The 19,393-nt window shown below is 31.5% G+C and overlaps 2 protein-coding genes and 1 pseudogene across 2 annotated transcripts; 1 reads left to right on the top strand and 2 right to left on the bottom strand.

The window, feature by feature from the left end:
* Positions 1–352: 352 nt before the first annotated feature.
* Positions 353–6,030, bottom strand: LOC146944358 (CASP-like protein 1E2). Its single transcript, XM_085742752.1, has 2 exons — positions 5,430–6,030; positions 353–929 (listed from the first exon to the last, which is right to left on the bottom strand). Exons 1-2 carry the CDS (start codon positions 5,657–5,659, stop codon positions 590–592), a joined length of 570 nt encoding a protein of 189 aa, XP_085598878.1. The 5' UTR covers positions 5,660–6,030; the 3' UTR covers positions 353–589.
* A 4,263-nt stretch (positions 6,031–10,293) lies between these two features.
* On the top strand, positions 10,294–11,521 carry LOC146944359 (F-box/kelch-repeat protein At1g57790-like). Its single transcript, XM_085742754.1, has one exon. It carries the CDS (start codon positions 10,743–10,745, stop codon positions 11,385–11,387), a length of 645 nt encoding a protein of 214 aa, XP_085598880.1. The 5' UTR covers positions 10,294–10,742; the 3' UTR covers positions 11,388–11,521.
* Positions 11,522–13,359: 1,838 nt separating this feature from the next.
* Positions 13,360–15,646, bottom strand: LOC146944360 (uncharacterized; annotated as a pseudogene).
* Positions 15,647–19,393: the final 3,747 nt, after the last annotated feature.

The following is a 19,393-nucleotide window of genomic DNA, read 5'->3' on the forward strand; positions in this document are numbered from 1 at the left end:
TATACTTACTCTTCATTGCTGGAGCATATAAAAATGACGAGTATAAAGATGCTGGAGCATATAAAAATTTCATTGCTGGAGCATACAAAAACACACCAACAGGGATGTTTTGTTTAGTACTCGTCATTTTTATACTTACTAAAAACACACCATCTACACTCTTTCTAACAACAGATCCTACAGAAAAAAATCCCTTTCTAACATCCTTTTACTGGATGAAATTTACATAGCTCTCACAAATTCGGAAATACATACAACATGAGGTGGTAAGATTCACACAAAATTCAAAAATATATGTGTATCAAAGAGAGTCTTAGAGATTGTGTTGTTAAATGATTAAATCTACCAGAAATACAAAAAGTAGAAACAAAATGCATTTATATGTTTGCAAGTCGAACACATCACACATTTCTAATCAAATAACTTTTCCACAAATGTTACAAAGAAATAAACCAACATCAACATTATTATGTCACACATATGATATGATAACAAAGTTGTGCACAACAAATAGTCAATCACATACTCATAAGAAAAAATCAATCACATAATTTTTTTTGGATTAAACAAGGTCTCCAAAAGCATGCATCTAGGTTCTTCTTCGATGAAGTCTCAAAGCAGGAAGCATCACAAGAGAGAGGAAAAATACTGATCCAAGAAGTGAAATCAAACATGCAGCAGCAGCTTGGTTGCAAAATTTGTCAAAGACATGACACACTTTGTTCCATAGCACATGTGAGTTTCCTTTCTCAGCAAGGACACCAATAGCCCAGGCAGCTCCATTGCCAGAGAAGAGCAAAGCTACCATTATTGCGTCAAGTAGAGTCACCAATGTCACTAACCATTTGCTTTTATGCCCATTTGCAAGAGCAATAATGAAAGACAAGGTTGCATATGCAAATGCTATAACATTTGCCACCACAAAATACCTAATAAACGAAAGAAAAATTATTGATTTTTTTTTTTTTTTACGGAAACAAAGTCATTGCGTTTTATAAATAACATGAAGCGATACATGTAGTAAGATGTCAAAAACATGGTGACTAATCCCAAATATGACTACTTTAGCCAAAGTTAGAGGTGGAAAAACGGGCCGCCCTAGCTCGTTTAATCAACTATTTTAGGCTGATTGAATTTGAGGTTTTGAACCTGGTCTCTTAAGTCTATCCGCCTCATTTAACCCACTAAAAAGAGGGACGGGCCTAAATGGGACATACCAGCCCCTTGGCCATTTGTCAAGCCTATGTATGCACAATCAAATTTGCTAGTAAATACTTAAATTGATTTCTGATTTAGAAAAAAAAAGAAAGTAAAATGGTGTTTAGTTACTTGCAGTTTTTTAATATACAGTTAGTAAGAAACTCAAGATATAGCTCTAACAAAAAAAAAAACTCAAGATATACTAAATAATAATCAAGAAACAATAAAATTATTTCAAATATTTTCATTACTACAAACCACCCACTTTAGAAATAACCGCCACAAGTGTCCGTCGATCCGATTTTTATTTCGTTGTATATATACTTTATTATTAAATATTTATTCTAGTTTAATTTAATTTAGGGTTAAATATGTTTTTGGTCCATATAAAATTGCGACCTTCTAATTTTAGTCCTTACTTAATTTTAATAGCTTTTTTAATCCCTACAAAAAAAAAATTACTTATAATTTTAGTCCCTGCTAAAATAAATTTTGTTTAATTATCCTTAAACTCTTAAATTTTTTAACGATTCTTTTTATACAAGTTTAGAACACTATGACAGGTTCATTTACTAAAATCTATAATTTTTTAACATGAAATAAATTAAATATGAATTTTTTAAAACGACAAAAGTTTAAGATATAAGTAACAAAAATATGGACGTAGAAATCAAATTTTTGCGATATTTTTTTCAGAGGACCTTTTAATAACGTTCTTAACACGTCTGTAAAAAATTGTTGAAAAACTTAAGAGTTTAAGCATAAATTAAACAAATTTGGATTGAATAAGGACTAATATTGAGTGCAAATTTTTTTTGTAGGGATTAAAAATGCTATTAAAATTAAGTAAAGACTAAACTTACAAGGTCGCAATTTTGTAGGGACCAAAAACATAATTAACCCTTTAATTTATGTGTTTTTAAATTTAAATTTGAAAATAAGATCAAATTATTAAAGAAAATTTTGTAGCGGAAAAATATTCAAAGAAAAGTTAATTAATTTCCGATTTCTTATATTTAAAAATAATAATTCAGTAATGATAATTAGTTTACAAAAGAGGTCCCATCAAAAAGTAGTTACCTTTAAAGTTGTATAACAACATTATAGAATAATAGAAGTGAGTCGCGATCTTATTAATGGCAACAAGTATGGTTGAGTTTTATGGGGATTTCTAGTCCTTCAGCCAACACAATAGAAATGCATGGTTGGCTCGAATTGACCGGTAACCGTAAATATAAATGCGTTGAAAATGGGGAACTTCTTAGAAACAAAATACTGTGTATCTATGGAGAAGGAATGGTTTGATTTTTGAACAATTTGAATAAGAAAAATGTTAACAACATTATTTTTTGAGTAAATAGGCAATTCCCCCCCGAAATTGCAATGTTTGTCAAATACCCCCTTGTAGTTAACGAAACATCAATTACCCCCCTGAAATTGCATAACGTTAATCAATTTACCCCCTCCGTCAATTTTTCTGTTAACTGTTTACGGTTATGATCAATTACCCCCCTGAAATTTTACACTTATGTGCAAAATGCCCCCTGAACTTGAAAAATTAAAAAAAATTGAAAAAATTCTGGAAAAATATTAAAAAAAATTAAAAAATTCTTGAAAAATGAAAAATCAATAAAAAAAATTGAAAAAAAAGATTAAAAAATTATGGAAAATTGAAAAATTAATAAAAATGAAAAAAATTAAAAAAATCTGGAAAAATTAATAAAAATAAAAAAATCTGAAAAAATTTAAAAATTCTGGAAAAATTACAAAAAAATCTGAAAAAATTTAAAAATTCTGAAAAAATTAATAAAAATAAAAAATGATTAAAAAAATAAAATAGTCTAATAAAATGAAAAATAATGAAAAAATTCTGGAAAATAAAAAATATTCTGATTAGTATATATGTCGAAATTTCGAAATTCTGGAAAAAATGTATTTTTCGAAATTCCGAAATTTTGATTAGTATATATATCGAACTTAGGTTTTTTCAGTGTATTTTTTCCCTTATTCTCGGTTTATAAATACACAAAAAGTTCTCGGTTTATAAATACACAAAAATTCCCGGAAAAAATACTAATGAAAATTTCGAAAAATACATAAAAAACCTAAGCTCGGTTTATAAATACACATATTTTTTCCCTTATTCTTGGTTTATAAATACACAAAAATTCTCGAAATTTTTTTGCGAAATACTAATGAAAATTTCAAAAATTTTGAAAATTTTTCAATAAAATTTCTTTTTTCCAGAATTTCATTTTTATTTTCGAAAATTTAAAATTTCATTAAAATTTATTTTCCAGAATTTTTATTTTCGAGAATTTCCAGAATTTTTATTTTCCAGAATTTCATTAAAATTTAAAATTTCAAAAATTTCATTTTTCCAGAATTTTAATTTTTTTAGAAATTTAGAAATTTTATTTTTTTCCAGAATTTTTTAATCTTTTTTATTTTTTTCAGAATTTTTTCATTATTTTTCATTTTATTAGATTATTTTATTTTTATTAATTTTTCCAGATTTTTTTCATTTTTATTAATTTTTCAATTTTCCAGAATTTTTTAATATTTTTTTTCAATTTTTTTTTTATTGATTTTTCATTTTTCCAAAATTTTTTTATTTTTTTTCATTTTTCAAGTTCAGTGAGCATTTTGCATATAAGTGTAAAATTTCAGGGGGGTAATTGATCATAACCGTAAACAGTTAACAGAAAAATTGACGGAGGGGGTAAATTGATTAACGTTATGCAATTTCAGGAGGGTAATTGATGTTTCGTTAACTACAGGGGGGTATTTGACAAACCTTGCAATTTCGGGGGGGGGGGGGGGGGGGGGGGGGGGGGAATTGCCTATTTACTCATTATTTTTTTCTAACACTCTCTGACTACTTTAATTATAAGATTCATCCATGCTTCTATAACATTTCATTTCAGATACAAGTTTTAGTTCTGACATATTTATCTTACAAGAAAATTATTTGTTTACAACCATTAAGTAATTAACATCACGAGAAAGATAGAAAAAGTGATATAAATATAATAAATAATTGATGTGATTGGAAGAGAGATAAATAGAAACTAAGATGTTGAATATATGTTTGAGAAATAAGAGTGTCTAAATATAAGTGCTGTATTTAAAATTTATGCTATGGTTAAATATATTAGTAAATTCATAAATAGCATAATAAAATGAATGGACAATTTTGTTGCATTTTTGGTGTCTACGTTATTTTTGTTGTGTGTACATGCAACTCCATATAAGATTTAAAGCTAGTTTTAGTTTTTTTATTTATTTTTATTTATAGTTTGAGATTTTAATATATTTTCTTGTTAGGTTTAAATAACAAAAAAGAAAGCTTACATTAACAAAATAATTAAATAATTGGAGTCCTAGCCTAGCCCGTGGGGCATATATGATCGATTTTGAATTTACCTATAAATACTAGAGCCGAACCTTGTTAATATAGAACCATTTTGCTAAAGAGTTGTGTTATTTGAACATCTATTTATATGACAACCTTTGTGACAAGCAAAATTTTACAAAGAAAATGGGGTATTGACATAAAAACCCAAATCAATAGAGAGAAAAAGTTAAAACATAATGTGAGTAGGAGAGAGAAAGTTGTCACAAAAGTTGTTAAAAAATGGTTGTTCAAATATCATTTCACAGTTGTTGGTAGTAACATTAAATTTGTATATAATTGTCATCGCGAACTTAACTTAGTTGGTAGGGACAATGCATATAATATATGTAGGGTCCGACGTTCAAATCCCGGCCACCACCAATTTTTTTTTGTATATAGTTATTATTGTTTTTACAATTTTATCCTTAAGAGCAAGAGTTAGTTTAGTTTATATGTTTTCAACATAGTATTTATAATTGATTGAAGAAAATGATGTAAAATAAATAAGGGTATGTTGATAAAGAAATACTTAATGTAATTGGAAATACCAAAAAAGTCTTATAAAAAGAGACAATTTTTTTTTCTTTCTAAAAAAAAATCTTATAATTAAGGACAGATGTAGTAATAGATAAGAAAATTGAGACAATAAAGGAAAACCAAACAAAAGTAATTTGAACATGTTTCTCAATGCATATAATTAATGGGATGATTTTCTAATACAATTAGTTCTGATCAAAGTGAAAGATTAATAAAAAAAAGTGAAAGATTAATAGTAAAAATTAAGAACATGATAGAAAGAGGGAACAATCTATTTAAGGGAAATATAACTTACACATAGGCAGACATGTATTGCCACTTAGCAGTAACAGGAACATCCAAAGGTGGTAAAGAATCTGAAATCTTAACTGGAACAACTGTGGTTTGTTTATCTGCAACAAGTACTATAGCAGCCGTAAGTGTTAGAACCAAGGCACAAAGCCTTAGAACCAAACTACAAGTTCCTTCTAGTGAAGACTTTACCACCACAATTTCCTTCAACTCTTTACTACTTTGAACCTCCATTACTTCCTAAAAATAGTAAACAAAAGTACTCTTCTGAATATATCAGATGGTGAGTAAATGAAGATTGTTTTGCAAAAGGAAAATCTATCTAAATAAATAGTGTTGATACCAAAAATGGTTGGGTAACAAATTAAAAGATCTTGTCAATAATTGCTAGGGTGTTCCGCGATGAACCACTTATTTATGTTGAATGAAATTTAAGATATGGAACAACATATCTAAAAACGGTTAGTAGCTGGAAGTTTTTTGTTGGTGATAAAAGATGAACATAAGAGGCATTGGTGTAGAAATGTGATTAAAATGATGGAGGAACCAGCAAGATGTAACGTGTGCATTTATAACTTCAATTTTTTAGTTTAAAAGTGTCACCTACATTGTCAAGCCCATCAAAGTTTAATTTATATACATCGCCGGTCCAACAAAGTTTTACACATGTATCTAATGATGTGTTGCTACATCATTTAATAAATTAAAAATACATGACTTATCATACCTTGTTAATTGATGTAGCAAAACTTCATTGGATGCACATTTAAAACTTTGTTACACATACAATGTACTCCCTCCGTTTCAAAATGAGTGTCGTTTTAGGTGTTTACACATATATTAAGAAATGCAATGATTAAAAGCAAGAGAATGGTTATTTTACCAAATTATCCTTATTAACTATTGGTTAGTTTTAAAAGTAATACTTTGGAAGTAGTGTGCAGAGTATTAATTTGAGGGTACAATTGAAAAGAAAAAGTTATTATTGCATTGGAAACTGAAAGCGACATTTATTTTGAAATTTTTTTTTTGGCTAAAGCGACACTCATTTTGAAACGGAGGGAGTATATAAATAATGGTCTTGCTAAGGGCACATGTTAATGATTCAAAACAAGAAACAATTAATAAATTTTATTTTTAAAAATTTACTTTTTAATGTTTCAATGTGTTGAATACACAACTCCCAAGATACAATTTCCACTTTATACATCTTATCAAATATCCTAAGTGCACTTATTTTCATTTTCTTACTCCCTCCGTTTCAAAATGAGTGTCGCTTTAGCCAAAAAAATTTGTTTCAAAATGAATGTCGCTTTACATTTCCAATACAACTTTAATTTTTTTCTTCCAACTTTACCCTCTTCAACTTTTCTCTCACAATTTTCAATGCAACTTTAAGTTTGTCTTTTTCTTATAAAGTAAGGGCAGTTTAGTAAAAGTGTTATGTCTAATGATTATTTCATTTCATTCCTTAATCTGTGTGCAATGGGTTAAAGCGACACTCATTTTGAAATGGAGGGAGTATAAATTAAACTCTATATATAAACATAGCATCTTATGCAATAATTGATTCTCATGCCATTTTACAACGAATGTTGCTTTTGCTCATTTCACAAGTATTAAGACTCCCAAATTATAAGTCATTTTGTAATATTAATAAAACATTAATATTACTTTTTCTACTATATTTTTATTAGGTAAGTAAAACGTTGCGAAAAATTGTTCCACACAAAAATCGAACTTAAGTTCGGCTAAACAATCCGTTCTTGATGGTGCTCGTTAACCACTTGGAGTCAAATTGTCAGTTATGTAAATACATCTTTTCTATTAAAAAAAGTATATTACATATTTAATTGTTGAAGAAAAATATGATAATTCAAGCATCACTTAGTACGCCAAACTTTATTCCGCTATTAAATTAATAACAATTCATGCGATGACGACGTTCCATACTATTATTCCTCAAAAAAAAAAAAAAAAGACGTTACATACTATTATATTTTGTTTTTATCAAGTGCATACTATTATTTTTTTGTACAAATCTTACATACTATTATTTTTTTTGACAAAAATCTTACATACTATTATTACTCGGTGTGATATGGTATATTTGCCAAATTGCTATCATAATCCACTATCAATCAAACAAATGATAATCCAATAATTAAGATGAATTTATTTGGCTGACAACTCGAGATACTTTGAGCTAAATTTTATAGTAATATTCAAAATTAATTAGAAACACACTTCCTAACAGACTCATCTCAATGTTCAAATTCATACAGTCCCACTGAATCATGTATGCCTCACAAAAATTAGTGAAACCCATATAAATTTCTACCAATAAAAAAGTGTGTTCAAAAGTGTGTGAGAGAGTAGAATGTTAGTTAGGACCATTCTTCAAACCTACAATGCATGTTATTATCACAAACTTACATGTGTCAATGCACAATTTTGACCGTTAATATCTTTAATAATCTACAGTAAAAAATTATAAAAATTTAATTTTTGAAAATATTTATCGAGACAAATCAAACAAGATCTTACATGCTAATATTTCTATTTATACAAGTAAGTCAAGTGAATAATGCACATTGCAAAAATTGGACATGTATTTTGAAACGGAGGGAGTATTAATTAGTCCAAACCATATAACTTAGCGTATAGGGAACTCAAACTCTTTTGTGTCTGCTCACACCTTTTCAATATGCTCCCTCAAAGTTCAATTCTTGCTATGCAATAGTAAGCAGATTAACTTTACAAATTTTCATAAAATGTTTAAACAATTTGATGCCTCTCCAAATAATTTCATATTTATAATAAGTTTTTTTTTTTCAAAAAATATTAGTGAATGTTGACTATCGGATCAATAGCTAAATTTTTTGGATTTATTTAAAATTGAGTGCTTAATCATTTATATAATATATCAGTAATCAATGATTGGATTAATAAAAACTAATATTTATAACAAGTTATTAAGAAAATTAACGATGGATGGATTGAGTTATTTCGAGAGTACGTTGATCCGTAATTTGAGTTAAGATAAATTGTTTAGCATGATTATGTGCATTATATTTGGGAAAATGCTATTTATCTAGAAAAATAGCATCAAGAATTTTTCAAGACACATGTGGCAAGTTTTAATTGCATGATTTATTTATTTTTTTTTGAAGGAAATTGCATGATTTATTTGTCCACTTCCTATTTTTCAGCCACACCTCCTTGAATTGTGGCAAATAGTGCATTATGATTGGTTGCTTTTTATTCTTGAAGAATTCTTGATGTTTTTTTTTTCTAGAGATATAACATTGCTCTTATATTTGGGGATAACAACTTCAGAACAAGAAACATGCAGACAGCTGGTGGTGCCGCATCTGAAAAGTTAATAGGCATGTGGGTTGGATTAAAGTTTGTAGTGTTTATGCCAAATATATTGTTGGCTCTATAGCAATAGGGAGAATAAATAAGGGGGACTTCACGATTCAAAGTGCCTACATGGAATAAAGTATTAAAGCTCAACTCATCAAGGGTGATTGAAAGGCCTTGTGGAGCTGAAAAGGTCCTCGTAGAATTCAAAGTTTTACGTGGATGGCAGACCATGCGCGTGTGCTCACTAATTATCGAAGAAGAAAAAGAAACTATTCATGTTTTACAGGATTGCTTCATTGCTATATATAAAAAAAAAGGATTGCTTCATTGCAACTTAAACATGGATAAGGTTAGTCCCTTCAAATCAAAATCCTAACTTTTTTTAATTGCAGGGAGTGGATCTTCAAAAGTATCAATCATCAATGTTTGACGCTCATAATAAGAAATGGACACCAATTTTTATGGCTGCGTGCTTGCACATGTGGATGTGGAGGAGCAAAAATCTATTTTTGAAGTTCATTTTCAGTGTTCGAAGGATCCAAACTATAATATTCTCAAGATGGCGCGCGAAAGACATAAACAACTACACACACCGGCTTGAACCTTCACCAATGCGACACTATTTTCATTGGCTGGAAAGGGCCTAGGGAGGGGTGGGTTAAACTTAACTGCGACGGAGCCTACAAAGATACTTGGGGTCTAGCAAGTTGCAACTATCTCTTGAGGAATTCAGATAACAGATAGCTTAAAGGGTACTCATGCAAAATTGGAACTTGTGATGCTCTCACCACTTAAATGTAGGGAATGTACTTGAGAATGCAGTTTGGAGACAAGGTTTCACCATCTTCCAGTGGAAAATGACTCAAAAACTTTGGTTGACATGATCGAAAGGAACATTAAAATTAATGGCACGCCCACCTTAGTGCGCCGTATTCATGATCTTTTAAAGTTAAATTGGTAGGTGCAATTCAACCGTACATGGCGGGAGGAAAATGAAAGGGCCGATTGACTAGCTAATTCAACTACTTCGTTTGTTATTACTAGTGAGGTTTCGAATCTCCTTTTCATGATATTTCCAGGGATTTTATGCAAGGGATATTCTTGTAATTAAGTAGTTTTTTTCGCCGGGAGCTTTATCCCTCTTTTCCTTCGAAAAAATAAAATAAAATATTGTTTCCCTCATTAATCTGTTAGGTTGTTAAAAAAATCCGCTTATTTATCATCATGCAATTTAGACCGAGTTTCTCTGATTCTCTAAACTGAATTCATGCTCATCACATAACAACTTATTCTTGATGGGTAGAACAAAATAGGGTTCTGTTCTCAAACCAGCATAACCTTTGTTGTTACGTGACAATATTCTTGGTATGTATGTTTGCATAACTTTTGTATTCTCACCACATGCCGATGAATTATTGTGTAACTTAGTGTTTTTTTGTGACTGATTAAGTTCTCTATTTTCTTAAACAGATATACAGATTTGCCAGATCATAGGGATTCGATTGCCAATATTCACTATTTTGTAAATTTCTTAGTTTTTTGCTGAATTATTAACTACTTTCATATAAATATTATCTTCAGTTATTTTGAAGAGCAGTTAAATCTTAATCATGTGTGTGTTTGGTTTGCGGTGATAAACACTGTTTTCAAATGTTTTGATGTTGTAAAATTAATTTTAGTTGAAATAAGTTGTGTTTGAATATATTCATGTACATATAAAAGAGAGTTTGTGTATGTTTGAAACATTTTTGAAGGCAACCCCTAGCACGGCCTCGAGTACAAATACATCATAAATTTTCCTCAAAGTAAACCTTGGAACTTGAATTCAGAAATTTGTTGTTCAAAAGATGGTTGGTCGTTCCTCGTGGCTCCTAACAAACGTTTTCAAGTTTTCTTCAACCCTTTTACAAAAGAACTGCTAACATATCCATTTGCAAGTAAAGAAATCATGAATAATCGGTGTTTTGGCATCTCACATTCCCCAACCTCTTCTGAATATATGGTCATTGCGTTGGTTACCGATGAAAGATTTCAACATATGGCGATAATAAAAGTCCATTGGCCGTTGAATGGTGCAAATATCTTGTATGATTGTAGGGAATTTCCTGTCTACAACATAAGTCTTGTCTTTCATAATGGATTATTTTATTGTCTTGGCATAAACGGAAAGGTAGGAGTTATAGGAGCAACACGAGAAAAAATAAATTGGAAAGAGATTGAGGGGCCTCAAGCTCCATACAACAAGTACTTCAACAACTTTCTAGTTGAATGTGATGGCAATCTATTGGCTGTACTAGAGAGTTCTCTTGGAAAGGGGGTTAGAGTTTTCAAGTTGGATGAGTCTACAACGACATGGATGAAAGTTGAAAGCCTGAAAAATCATATGCTTTTTGTTGGCAAAACATCCTTTTCAGTTGTGGCAAACATTCCTGGAATGGAAAACAAAATCTATTTTCCTAGATTTTATAGGCAAAGTGTTGTGTTTTATTCTGTGGGCACAAACAACTACCACACATTCAAAAATGACGTGGTTAATTTTCGTCATGTGAAAGAACACTTGAATGGTTGCTGGATTCAGCCAAGGTGGCAGTAAGTTTAAGCTGTTACGAAGTTGTGAAAAGATTTAGTTAATATCATTTTTGTTATCGTTATATTTTAGCTTTTGTTGTTTATTGAAACTTCAGTGATCTGTTTTTGTTTATTGCTCAATTTCCTTCAAGTCTTTAGTACTCTGAGCCTCCATTACTTCAAACAACTAATAGCAAACCAAAGTAATCTTCTGTTATTGGTGGTGAGAAAAGATAAGAGATTTAGAGCTATAATTAAGCAAGATGATGTAAAATGTGCATTTATAACTTTTACATTGTGAAACCAGTCATTATAAAAATGGATATCACAATTAAATTTGAAGCTTTGACTAATGTGCACAAGTAAATTAATTTTGTATCATACACAAATTTGATTTTCCAACATTGGATCAACAAGTCGCATCATATCTCATTTAATCCAACGATGAGACTTAGGCTTTGTTTGGTAAAAACTAGTGAGTAACTGACAAGCTAACTTATAACTTATATTAGCGGATGAACTTTTATCAACAAGTCACATCATATCTCATTTGATCCAACGGCGAGACTTAGGCTTGGTTTGGTAAAAAATGGCAGATAACTGATAAGGTAACTTATAGCTTATATTAGCAGTTGAACTTATAATAGATGACTTATAAGGAACCCACTTAGGTTGGCCTAGTGGTATTAGCTTGAAACCTGGGAGTGTGCTCCTCCTCAAGGTCTCAGGTTTGATTCTCTCTGGTGCCAATTTGAGGGGGTTAGTTTAGCTTCTTCAAAAAAAAAATAAAAAATAGATGACTTATAAGCTAACTTATAAAAAAAAAAAATAGATGACTTATAAGCTAACTTATACCTGATAGCGGATAATCTAGTTGATTGAATTTAATAGTGTTTGATAAAATTAGTGTTTGAGTCTAGGGGTAAAATTCAGATAAAAAGTGATAAGCAAGTAGGGATGGGAATAGGTCAGGCCGGCCTACAGGGGCCTATGGCCTAGCCTACGACAGGTCAGGCTAGGCCAGGCTTTTTTTCTTAAATAGAGAAGGCCTAGACTTTTTTTAAAGTCTATTTAGCTTAAAAGGTCAGGCCATAGGCCTCTCAAAAAGCCTCTTAAGTCTATTAGGCCGACCTATTTAAGTAATATGAATAAGCTTTTTTCTTAAATAGAGAAGGCCTAGGCTTTTTTTAAAGTCTATTTAGCTTAAAAGGTCAGGCTATAGGCCTCTCAAAAAGCCTCTTAAGTCTATTAGGCCGACCTATTTAAGTAATATGAATAAGCTTTTTTCTTAAATAGAGAAGGCCTAGGCTTTTTTTAAAGTCTATTTAGCTTAAAAGGTCAGGCCATAGGCCTCTCAAAAAGCCTCTTAAGTCTATTAGGCCGACCTATTTAAGTAATATGAATAATATTATTTATTATTATATTATATTTTGTACTTTGAATTAAAATATAAATTTGTAAACTTTTTCAATAATTTAAGCTTTGTTAGTATACGTTAATTTTTTGCATATATAATTGTATTATTATAAACGAGAATAGAAATATGATACAATATATAGTCGAATTCTCTAAAACCTCGTGTTGATTATCAAAAGAGAGTTTAATATAATTAAACTATTAGTTCGCTAGTCCATTTAAACTTAGATCACATTGCTTATTTAAATATGTACATAAGATATAGACTTCTAAACAGGCTAGTAGGCCGTACCAGACTTTCAGAAGGCTAGACTCAGGCCTAAAAAGCAGGCCTATGACAGGCCGCAGACCAGACTTAGGCTTTAAAAAAATATGGCAAGCCAGACTTGGCCTTGCAAAGCCTAGCTCGGCCTAACCTATTCCCATCCCTATAAGCAAGGTTACTTAAAATAGTTTATCAGAAAAACGCTAACAGCAAAAGATTTTAATGAGTAATAAATTAAAATAGAAGACTGAAGTTTCTCCAAACAACGAAATCTAAAATATAGAAGAAAAACTGTAACTAATTTAATCTTTCATAGCTTGATAACATCCTAAACTCAGTGCCATCTTGGCTGAATCCAGGTACCATTCAAGTGTTCTCTCACATGATGAAAATTCACGGCTTCATCATTTTCGAATGTGTGGTAGTTGTTTGTTTCTAATGAATAAAACACAACCCTTTGCCTATAAAATCTAGGAAAATAGATTTTGTTTTCCATTCCTGGAATGTTTGCCACAGCAGAAAAAGATGTGTTGCCAACAAAAAGCATATGATTTTTCAGGCTTTCAACTTTCATCCATGTCATTGTAGACTCATCCAACTTGAAAACTCTAACCCCCTTTCCAAGAGAACTCTCTAGTACTGCCAATAGATTGCCATCACATTCAACTAGAAAGTTGTTGAAGCAGCTGCAACATGGAGCTTGAGGCTCCTCTTGTTGGATTTATAACTGCTAACTTTCCTGTTACGATGAGAAAATAAAATAATCCATTATGAAAAGCAGGAGTTGTGTAGTAGCGAGGAAATGTTCAGTCTTTAAAACTGATACGGTCACCAACTCCTTCCGAAAGGAAATGTACATGTGCTGCTGTTGTAATGGCAGATGATCCATAATCCAACTCAACAGTCACAGAGTCAGAAGATGTTGGAGAATGTGACATGCCAAAACACCTGATATTCTTGATTCGTTTATGCTCAAATGGAAGTGGTAGATCTTCTTCTGTAAAGGGGTTGAAGAAAAATTGAAAACTTTTATTAACTCCCACTAGTAATAGCCAACCATCTTTTGAACAACAAATTTCATAATTCATGTACGAACGTTTAACTTGTGGATAGTTTATGATGTATTTGTACTCGAGACCATGCTTCGGATGCAAAAAAGTGAAAACATTGTCATTCACTGAGAACACAAATAAAGGACACATTGAAAGATCGTCAAACCTTGACATTGACATGGAAGACGATGATCTCCATTGAATCGGTGGTGCGGCCAGACGAAGGAGTTTATTGCTAGCTCGAAAATGCAAATAAGCAAGAACATCATTAATATGTTTTGCAATTACTTCAAACATATCTAGAGGAAGGGAAAATTGATTATGAGCTTTATCCTCTGCATCCTTTAAATAGACTACATTACATGTACTTTCTTTTTCTCCAATTTCACAAGATTTTCCTATTTCTTCATCACATGTACTTTCTTTTTCTGTAATTTGATGAGATTTTCCTATTTCTTCTTTGAGTGTACCAATTATCCTACAAAACATATATATAATACATCATTTTACTATATAAACATAATCAAATTAATAAGACTAACGTATATTTGTAACAAATGTGACTAAAAAGTTAAAGTACCCTGTATCTGGCATGAACCATCTTGAACAAGACCGTCTTTTTGATAAATTGGAGAAATGTTGAGAAGTTACAAGACTTTTGTCTTCGATGTTGTAAATATAGAAAAAATCATAGTTCTTTAAGGCAATATAGACGCGGCCTCCTTCGGTTTCTGAATTGGTTGCGTGGCAAGCAAAGGCTGAGTCACTACTAGATATAAAGAACATTTTATCCTTTATGCTTTCAACCTTTTCCCACACTCTTTGAGTACAATAAAATTTGTAAACAAAAACTGCAGTAACCCTATCCAGCGAATGCAAAATTTCTATTGGAAATAGTGTGTTGTTGAATCCAATCAAGTGACTTATATGTTGCTCAAAACCACTTGTAGCTGGAAGTCTACCCACGAGATTAGGTGCGACGTTTAGTGTAAAGCCATTAGGTTGAAGTTTTTCAATTACTACTATATAAACGTGAAACCAAGTCATCATTCTTGCATACAAGCAACCATTACAGTAATCAGGGTCTTTAAAACAACCGATCATATATTCCTGTGGAATGTGTTCACCCTCCATGGCTGCAACCCTAACGATCTCGTCATTAAAGCACACTTTGGTCCATTGCTTATCTCCAAGTTGGTAGTAGAATATTGAAGGTCTATGATACCAAAATACATATACAGAACATATTTCATCATTTGTAGTTGGAGGGGACAAAATGCATTTACCAAAAGAAGTGTCATTGTGTTTAAGGGGTGGAAGCATGATTTTCTTAAGGTTATGAGGATCCCAAAGAATAAAGCTACTAACATATTTTGATAACTTTTTTTCCCAAAGATACCAACCATGTTGTACGGTACGTATCCTTGATGTCCCCCATTCTGGAATCTCTGTAGAGTCGCATTTGGTTGGATCTGATATGCTGCAAAAGGTTTGAGTATCTAAGTTTTCACCAGTGAAATACAGAAGCCGAGGTTTTCTTTCTCCTTCCATGTGGGCAACTCTCTCTTCCTGCATCATACAACAAGCTAAAAGAGAATGAGGATTTGTTTGGTTATGCGGAGACAAAAATTGATAACTGATTATGCAACGACAAAGCTTGCAAATTGTGTATAAGGGGGCCAAATATAGAAAAATAAAGTGTAAATTAATATATGTAATTTAATTTATAAGCAAAAAATTTACAATATATACTCCATGGTTAGTACGAGCTAAGAAATATGGTTTAGCAACAAAAAAAAACTAAGAAATTTACAAGAGAGTGAGTGTTGGCAATACCTTTAAAACGTTGAATCCCTCTGCTCTTGTAACAAAGAAACTGATCGATCAATTCCTTTGTGCATTTTTTCACTCTACGCTAGCTTAGTGAACATAGCAAAGCCCTATTTTCTATCAAAAAAGAACAAAACCCTATTTTCAGCAAATAAGTTGAGAATCAGATAGATATATTTATAGCGTGAATTCAGTTCAAAGAATCAGATATGATTATTTTTTTTAGGGAAAAGAATCAGATATGAATATATTTTGTTTTTTCAAGCGGTTCCAAGAGAATCAAGGATTTTTTTTTCTTTCTTTTGGCATAGTAGATATATATATTTTTCTTGGAAAACAAGTTAGATAGATATATCAATTATCAATATGTAAATACGAAAGAAAAGTGTAATACATGTATTTATGTCTTTTAGAATTTTATTTTGAGGTGTTGCAAAATTTATTTATGTTAACATATATTAAAGTTTATCTCTAAAAAAAACATAAGACCAATACATTTCCACAAAACATAGTTCAACTAACAAATGTTGATATTGTTAGACTAGACAGACACATTGATTCGGGTTCAACTTAAAATCTATCTCTAAAAAAAAGCATGGATTAAAGTTCAATACATGTGCATAAATATAGCTCATCTAACAAATGTCAATATTGTTAGGTTAGACACATTTACTCGGGTTCGACTCTCAAACCTTATAGTTATGTGTGAGTTTTAGTAGCGTCTGTCACTTTGTCTACAAAGTCCGAGAAAAAGTGCAATACATATTTTTTTTATGAAAAAAAGTATAATAAATATTTAATTTTTGAAGAAGAATTGTTGTAATTCAAGGATCACTCGGTATGATATTCCGGTATTAAATTAATAACAATTCACATGAATACAATGTTATATATACTCTATATGTTCCTTTTTAAGTGTCGTTTTTGAACAATATGCTCAAATTAAGCAAGCATATTTTTTGAGCATTTTTGTTTTTGTCAATTTGGTCAAGTAAACCTAGTGGCTATATTATGCAAATAAGTAGGATGTCCGGGGTTCAAACCTCGTTCCATGTGCAAATATTATGCAATGTTACCAACTGAGCTAAACTCACGAAGATGTTAGGCTTTTTTTAATTATACCTTCATTTTAATCCATCAAGAAATTCATTCTTTTTACACACGCTCTCTATTTCCAATAAGTTTGATGTTCTATCTTTCTCCCATAACAAATAAGCTATACACACCATCTCTCCAACAAATTCCTATTTTTTTTCTTACACATTCTATCTCTCTCCCACAACAAACAATGGTCAATAGTCTAAATGTTGTACGCGGTTATTTTTTAATAATTGTAGAGAAAAGTAAAACTTATTCCAACTTCACGTTAATCAAAATTTAACTCCCTTCTTCATTTAAGCAAAATTTAACTTCCCTCTAACTTCTTTAACATTGTTAATATTAAAAAAGATAAAATTTATACTTCCACCATGACTTCAAAATTTTGTTAATATTGTTATGATATGGATCCTGATAAGTGTTTAAAAGTGATATATTTCGCATAGGAGTTTAGGCGTTTTAGTGACTTGTTTTGCAAGATTCTCTATGGAAAACTCCAAATATTGTGTTAATATGTCATTTATGCTTTTGAGCCTTAGTCTACCCTTTTTGTGCAGGAAATTACAAGCAAGGAGCAAGAAATGTCAAAGTTCAAAGAAGCTACGCCATTAGCGTGTCCTACGCTATTGGCGTGATGAAAAAAATGCCAAAGGTCAGAGGGATACGCCATTAGCGCACCTGGGGCGTGGATCTGGAGCACTCTTGAAGAGTACGCTAATAGCGTATTCTGAGCTATTAGCGTACAATGTCCAGAGAGCTACGCTATATGCGTACCTGGAGCGTGGAAGCAGAAGCTGGGTTTGAAGAGCTACGCTATTAGCGTATTTCACGCTATTAGCGTAAATGCTCCAGAGAGCCACGCTATTAGCGTGGCTGGAGCGTAGCAGCAGGGCAAGAACAACGTGGCAGGCTCCCATTGGCCAAATTATAGGCCGCCTTACCACGCTATTAGCGTGAGTTGCGCTATTAGCGCAGGTGCAAAAACACAGGCCATTTAAATAGCATTTTTACCTCTCTTTTAGGTATTGACTATTCCATTGAAAACATTTTACACATTTCTAGAGAGAGGTTAGAGCTATTTCAAAGAGAGAAACACAAAGCAAGTGATTAAGGAGTAGATTCAACCCTAGATTCATTGAGACATCAAGGATCTTGGCATGGAATCTTCATCTTTCCTTCATTCCTTGCATTAGTTTACATGTCTATATGTAACTATCACCTTCTATGTAGTATTGAGGTAACAAACAAGCTATTATGTAATCTTTTGATCTTTTAATATATAAGGTTCTAGCTTAATGATTCAATATTGTTGTTATTCTTGGTTTTAATGCTTTCAAAGAGATTCAAGATGATTTGGACACAAACTCTTGAATCTAGAACTAGAATAACAATCTATCTTATGTTATATCACTCTTGACAAGCTTGTAAACCTTTGATAATTACTTTTAATCAAGATTTTAATGCTTTCGGATACTTAATCAGGCTGGACACGGTCGATTAAGTTATCCGATCGACTTTGTTATCGTTTAAGGAATTTGGACACGAATGTTTAAACGCTAACTTGGAAATAACGATGTCGCTTTGGACACGAAGGATATTGTAGAAATGATTGTAATAATATTGGTTATAAAGCTAGAGTCTGTTAATCGATCGAGAGATTGCTGCTGTTATGCTTGCTCGTTATCTTATACCGCAAGCGAAATAGTTCGATCCCCTCTCGTTTTTACTTTAGTGTAATTTATGGATATAGTGTTACAAACAAACAAATTATATCCAAACCCTTAATATGAACGATTGTGTAAATGCTTATGATTAACGTAACTCCCTGTGGAAACGATCCTATATATACTCACGTGTACATAGTTATATGACGTGTAGGAATAATCTTACACCAAAATGGCGCCGTTGCCGGGGAGTAACGGAAATTTTTATCATAAGTATCGAAACAATTTTGTCATGTTAAGTCAATTTTGCACAAAATTCTTTCATGCATATACCTATACACTTATGTCATTCATTATTTTTTATGCTAACCACCTGGTATAGTCTTGGTGAACTTTGTTTATGCGAGGTACCGTTGATAAAGAAGACCTACAATTTGATCCTGAAATTGAGAAAACTGCTAGGTTACTTAGAAAGCAAGCAAAGGAAGCTAGGAGATTAGCCAGGCTGGCTCAGCCGGAATCTTTACTTTTTATTCCTTCTCCGTCAGGTTCGGTGCATACTATATCACTAGGTGATTCTTCATCACATTCTTCTGCACATTCATCTCCGAGGAGTGATCCAGAAGTAGTCATGGCTAATGAAGATGAGAATGCTCTACCTATGTGGGTTAGTCCGAGGAGGCTAGCTAATCTTGGCAACCGTAAT

Source organism: Medicago sativa, chromosome 2 (genome assembly GCF_051527215.1).
Source record: "Medicago sativa cultivar Bolivia chromosome 2, Bolivia_mono, whole genome shotgun sequence".
Classification (NCBI taxonomy): Eukaryota; Viridiplantae; Streptophyta; class Magnoliopsida; order Fabales; family Fabaceae; genus Medicago; species Medicago sativa.

Excerpts from the sequence above, each read along its gene's own strand:
- LOC146944358 (XM_085742752.1), bottom strand. The coding sequence starts at position 5,659 with ATGGAGGTTCAAAGTAGTAAAGAGTTGAAGGAAATTGTGGTGGTAAAG. Across the intron at positions 930-5,429 it reads CAATACATGTCTGCCTATGT|GTATTTTGTGGTGGCAAATG; the intron begins GTAAGTTATATT and ends TTCGTTTATTAG.
- LOC146944359 (XM_085742754.1), top strand. The coding sequence starts at position 10,743 with ATGAATAATCGGTGTTTTGGCATCTCACATTCCCCAACCTCTTCTGAA.